The 6,188-nt window shown below is 56.0% G+C and overlaps 1 protein-coding gene across 1 annotated transcript; it reads right to left on the reverse strand.

The window, feature by feature from the left end:
• Nucleotides 1-3,380: 3,380 nt before the first annotated feature.
• Nucleotides 3,381-5,956, reverse strand: EPOP (elongin BC and polycomb repressive complex 2 associated protein). The gene is given in 3 exon segments (XM_050330782.1): nt 3,381-5,030; nt 5,033-5,801; nt 5,901-5,956. Coding segments are annotated over 2 exon segments (2,133 nt in total). The 5' UTR covers nt 5,543-5,801; nt 5,901-5,956; the 3' UTR covers nt 3,381-3,407.
• Between the last annotated feature and the right edge of the window lie 232 nt (nt 5,957-6,188).

The raw sequence follows: 6,188 nt of genomic DNA on the forward strand, positions 1-6,188 counted from the left end.
TTCCTGAGTCTAAAGCCAGCTGCGTTTTTTAAAAGCAGCACCTTTTAATAAAAGTTTTCTCTCTCTCTTTTTTTTTTTTTCAATTATTTTTACAAGATACTTTTATAGCCAAAAAAAAAAAAAAGGGGGGGGGGGGGGGGGGAAATCAGATTTTTTTTTTTTTTTTTTTTGCCTCTTTTGCACCCGTTTGGAAATAAAGCATCGTCATTAATGTCCTGTAAAGGTGCTTTTACGTCCTTTCAGCTGCCCTGGCCATGTGAGTTGATTTTTCACCCCAAACCGGAGCGGTTCGTGTCTCTGAACCGCTCCCTCCTCCCAGCTCATCGTGTCCCGAGGAGGTGTCACCTCTCCCAACCAACTCCCGCTTGGGTTTGGTAATTTTTTTTTTAAGTTCCAAACAGGCTATTTCAGCTAAGAGATGGCTTTTTCCTTTTTTTTTTTTTTTTTTTTTATTTCAATTTATTGATATTTTTATTCCATTTACTTTCCATGTGACACCAATCCCCCTCTCCAGTCTCTTATCTGAAGGTCTTTTCTTTTTTTTTTTTTTTTAATTGCTTAATTTCTTTAAACGTCTTAAAATAAAAAACAAACGGGAGGATTATTACGATTAATATTAGGATTATTATTACAAGGATTATTTTTTCTTTCCGCTGCTTGAGGAGCCGCTCAAGGTGGGTTTGCCTATAAAAGTTTTGAGGTATTTTGTATTTTATTCACAAGCCCCCCTCGCTCTATATACAGATATTTACACCTCCACGTCTGCGTGCGAGCAGGAAAATAGAAAATCTCCCCCACGTGCGCTCGCAAATCGTGGGTAAAAGGGGTGTTTTTAGGGCACCCACACGTACAAATATACACAAGAGATAAATATCCGGGGACCCGCACTCGCGGGGGTGCCGCTCCCCACCACGCACCCACTTTCCGAGGTGATTTCATCCCTTAGAAAATATTCCTGAGTTTTTCCGGGGGGGGGTTTCCTCTCTCCAGATGGAGCTGCGGAGTCTGGGGGTTGCTGGTTGTATATATTTATATATATATATTTATTTAGATTCATATATATGTTCATGTGTATATCTATATATATGAATATATAGATATTAACATTAATTCCCAGCGCGGCTCTCGGGGTTTTTCTCTCTCCCACCAGCCCGCAGAGTATTTGAAATTTTATTTTATTTTATTTTTTCCTAGAAAATACATTTTTAACCCGATCCGGATTTGAGGGAGTCTCGGGCCAAGAACGATCGCGCTCGGCAATTCCATGGAAAACGGGAGCGTTCTCCCCTCCACGCGTGGCCCCGTCCCGCTCCCGGCTCTGCCCGGGGGGGTCCGGCCGTGGGGACAGAGGGGGGGGCTCGGGGGACACGCGGGGAAACCCCCTCAGTGTGCGGGATTCCTGTGCGTGCACCCCGAGACGCTCCGCGGGGACAAACTCCCCCCAAAATCGGCTTTTCTCGCTCCTCGCGGGGTTATTTTGGGGGGTAACGGCCATAAAACCTGAATATTTCGGAGCGAGAAGGACCGACCCCCCTCCTTTGCTCAGCGGGGGAGGAGCGGGAGGGGGCGAAGTAAACAAAAAAGCACCATTAACCAAAAAAAAACCAACAAAACCTGCTAAAACCCCAAGTAAAACAAACATCGCTTTTAGCAACAATTCGCCATCTCCAAGAAAAACAGCGCCTAATAGATATAAAACACGCTCGACTTAAAAATATCTTTTTTTCTCATTTGGCTTTTTTTTTCAACATGCTGATGGAATTAAAGAAAAGAAAAAAAAAAGAAATCCAGACGGACCGTGTCTGAATTAAGTTAAATTTCTTTAAAATCCTGCGCTCGTTCTGCTCTCCCTCCCTTTCCCTTTCTAGCAAAGGACACTGCGGAGGGATTTTATTTTTCCATTTTTGTTTTCCGGGGAGGCAATTTTGGAGGGAAAAGAAAAAAAAATTAGAAATCCCCGAGCGGGCGCTGCGGGATCCCCTCGGAGGGCCGCGAATATTTTCTGTTGGGAAGAAGGAGGAGAAAAAGAAAAACACTCACTAAAAAAAAAGAAAACAAACCAGAAAAAAACCAACTCCAAAACAGCTTTGATTTGCTTCAGGTTTCCAAACCAGAGAGGACTTCAGAGAGCCCGGGGGGGGCTTTGATGCCAAAGCGGGGTGGAAATCGCATCAGAACTAGTCAGAAGAACCAGTTACAAAGCCACTGGTTTGGAAGAAAAGTTAAACTGGGATTTGATTTCCTCTGCAGAGGAGAGAGACATTCCCTCCGCATTCTTGCCCGCATTCCACTCCGGAGCTGGGGAGAGATCAAATCCTCCATCTGTACCCCATTGCTAATGTTCCTGGATCCTATTTCCCGGGCCCGTAAAGCTTTTACAGGCCTGCTACCTTTGGGCGATGCGAGTCGGGGTTATTATCCAACAAACTCCTCACTTTTTCCCCTCCTCCCTCCCCCCACTTCTCCTCCTCCTTTTTTTTTTTTTTTTAATTTAATATACGTGGAACAGTTTCAAGTGACTTCCTCTCCAAACCTCCTGGTTTCTTTTAACAAACCGAATTTCCTGGTCTTTTTAAAGTTGCTTGTTTTCTTCCTGTCGCTTAACTAGACGGAAAACCTGACATCGCTGTTAATGTCGGGATTTGGGAGAGCTGCTCCCTGTTTCGCCGGCATTGGCTCGGGCCGAGGAGGAAGGTTTCTGCTGCCTGATTTTATTTCTCTCTGCTTGTGATTATTTTTAGTTTCATGCAACGCATTTAAGGAGGAAAAGGGAGAAATTAGATCTGTTCTTTCCTCGCGTTTTTTTTTTGGCGTGAGAATGGGGTGGGGGTCGGGGTGGCGGGAGCCCCTTCCCTCCGCTCCAAGAGAATTCCCTCCGCTTCCAACCCTTTCCCTGGGTCACGAGAAGCCTGCTCGTCCCAAATCCCTCTGCTGGGAACAACCCATCGCGTTTGGCAGCGGGGCGGGGAGTGAGTGGAGTGATTTTAGGGGGTTTAGGGGGCGTCCATCGCCACCCCCTGGGTTTGATCGCGTGTTTTAGTTCCATCCTTAAACTCATCCCAAACCCAACACCGGACCCTGGCGCGTACACGGACGAAAATAAATCCCCCGCCCCCCAAACCGGACAGAGCGGGGACCCCCCGTGTCCCCCCCAGCCGGAGCCGTGCACACACTCACTCGCACCCCCCCCGGAACGCTCCCGCACCCTCCGGAGCTCACACGGCTCCTCCGGGCAGCCCCTTCCCCACCCGGGAAGCCCCGGCTCGGAGCTCGGTGGGACGGAGGGACCCGTTGCCCACCCCCGGCCCCCGGGACACCCCGGGACGCCCCGGCCCGGCCACCTCCCCCCCCCCCTCCCAGCTCTCATCTGTTGCGTGTAAACCTTTCCTCCGGGCCGTCCGCTGTCCTTAGAGATCCTCCAGGCTATAGCCCCGGAATTTGAGGCTGGGGGGCACCGGGATGGCGTTGCCCCCCAGGTGCCAGCTCCACAGCGGGTGGGTTTTGGAGAGAGCCCAGGAGTTTTTGCCCCCGAGGGAGGAGGCAGGACACAGGTCCCCATCTTCCCCCACGACCAGGGAGGGAATACAAGGGAAGTTGCCCATGAGGCTGAAGGAATTCCGAGGCGGGGTTGGCCCGGCGCTGCCGAGGCGTTTGCAGGGAGTGTTTCCCTTTTTGGCATTCCTCCTCGGAGTCTTTTGTGGCCTCCCTTTGGAGGAGCTCTGTTGCCTTTCTGCCTCAGCGCCTCTGGCAAGGCGTCTGCGCTTGGCATTCCTTTCCGAGCCATTGCCTCTCAAAGCTTTGGATGACAAGGTGCTGGGGCTCTCTGCTCTTTTGGAGCCGGGGGATTTGAGCTCTGCGCCTTTCCAGGGCTCCGGCCTCCCTCCGTGCCGCAAACTTTTCCCGTCCAGGTTGAACCCTTTGGCATAACACCACAGCTTGGATTGCCGGATCAGCCGGTCAAAGTGCTCCCGCCGGGGCTCCCCCGCCTCCTCGGGGGGCGCGGGGCCGGGGCTCCCCCCCAGCTCCGGGGGCTGCGGGGCCGAGCCCGGGGCCGCCTCTGGGGAAGGCGCCGGCCCGATTAAGGCTCCGCTTTGCCGCTCAGCCCGTTCTAACGAGGCTCTATTGTTCGAGGCATCTTTGTGCAAATCCTTCCCTTTGGCGCAGGGCTCGGCGTCCCCAAAGCCTCCCTCCTTTTGTTGCGGGTCCCCCTCGGGGGTGCTGCTCGGGGAGGGAGGGGGGGAGGAGGAGGAGGAGGAGGAAGAGGAGGAGGAAGGGGAGGCCTCCTGCTTCGCGTACAGCCCCGGCTGCGGCTGAGCCCCCGAGCCCAGGGCTGGAGCCGGGCTCAAACTTTCCAAAGTTGACGCTCGCAAAGTCCTGGCCCAGAGCTGCTGCGAGAGGAAGAGGAGGTCGGGGTCGGGGCGCAGCGCTTTGCCCACGCTCGGGGGGGGCTCGGCCAGGCGCTCCTCCCCGAGGGGCTCCCGGGGGGGCTGCGGCTGGAAGCGCGGCAGAGCCGCCTGCCTGTACCGGGTGCTCTGCACCGAGTCCCCGCTGCACAGCGAGCTGCTCTCCGACTCCGAGGAGCTGCCTTCCTCGCTGCTGCACGAGCTGTCCCCTTCCTCCTCCTCCTCCTCTTCCTCCTCCTCCTCCTCGGACGAGTCGCTGGAGGTGGCGGGGCTGGACCCGGCGAAGTCCAGGCTGGAGTCCGAGTCGCTGGAGTAGCCGGCGGAGGTGCCCTGGCGCTTGGAGCCGGGGAAGCCGGAGGAGCGGCCCTTCCTGGCGGCCGCGGGCCCCTTCTCCTGCGGGAAGAGCCCCTTGGCGCAGCAGGGCCCCCGCTTGCGCCGGCCCGCGGGGGCGAGCGCGGCCGGGAGCGCGGCGGGATGCGCGGCCGCGGGGTGCAGCAGGGCCAGGTCGCGGGGGTACCCGGCCAGCACCCCGGCGAAGAGACCCCCCCGGCCCGCCAGCCCGCGGCCCCCCCGGGGCGGGAAGGCCCTGTGGAAGGGCTGCGGGCCGGGAAGGCGGGGGCGGCCGGGGCGGCCGGGGCGGCGGGGCCGCAGCAGCCGCCGGCTCTGCAGGGCGGCAGCAGCTGGGGCCGGGGGCAGGGGAACAGCTCCCCCGGGTCCGGCAGCAGCAGCTGCTCCCTCCTCTTGCTCTTCCTTTTCCTCTTCCTCCTGCGGGGGCTGAGGCTCTTGCAGGAGGTGCAGAGAGCCTCCAGGTCCGCCTTGGAGATGAGCGAACACTTCACCGCGCGGGTGGGCACCGAGTTGATGGCCTTGAGGGTCCGGAGCTCTTTAAGATCGCAGCGCCGGCTCTTGATCTTTAAGGTTTCCATCTTCTTGCTGATGGTGGTCCTGGGGATATCCTTAAACAGGTCGCTGAGGACCTGGGCCAAAGCAAACATCTGGGTGCCATTGATCTGTAAGTATCCCAAGTTTATCCCTTCGATTTCTTGATAGCCAGCATGAAAATCCCCCGGCCTGGCTTCCCCATTGTAATCCATGGTGGCTGGAACAATTCCGAAGGTCCCTTCGCAGGTCAGGAACATTTTGCAAGGAGCATTTACTTTGTCTCTTTCAAAGGGGGCATTGAAAATAAGGACATATTTGTTTCCACTCCCTGATCACACACATCCCTTACCCTCCGGAGAGGGGGAAAGGGGAGGGGAGGGAAAAAAAAAAGAAGGAAAAAAAAAAAAAAGCCAAAGCAGCCGATCTCCCTTTCAAACGCTCCAGTCAATGGTTTGCAACATCTTCCGAACACCCAGTTCCTCCGCCTGCACCGCGGCTTGACTCCTCGTCTTCCCCCTCCCCGGCCAAAAAAAAGGAAAGAAAAATAAAGAAGTCAAACATCTCGCATCCTCCGGGCTCCCCCCGGCCAGCCCCCACCCGCGCCAGCGCACCCACCTTCCGCCTCCAAAATAATCTCTCTTTTTTTGGGGGGGGCGGAAAGGCGGGGAGGGGGATGAGGGGGCAGAGAATCAACAAGCACGGACACTCCCCAACCTCGGCCGTGCGAAGCCACTGAGATGCTTAAGCAAACAAAGCTACCGGCGAGGAAGGAGGGGGGGGGGGGCACGGAAAAATGGTGGCGGAGGTGCCGGGGAGAGGGTAGGGGGGTCCGGGCGGCGGGGGAGCCGCGGGGCTCCGTGCGGCTCCCACCTTCCCGGGCTCCGCACTCGCGGCCCAGCGGCC

This window comes from Myiozetetes cayanensis, unplaced genomic scaffold (assembly GCF_022539395.1).
Source record: "Myiozetetes cayanensis isolate MyiCay16 unplaced genomic scaffold, myiCay2020 scf44, whole genome shotgun sequence".
NCBI lineage: Eukaryota > Metazoa > Chordata > Aves > Passeriformes > Tyrannidae > Myiozetetes > Myiozetetes cayanensis.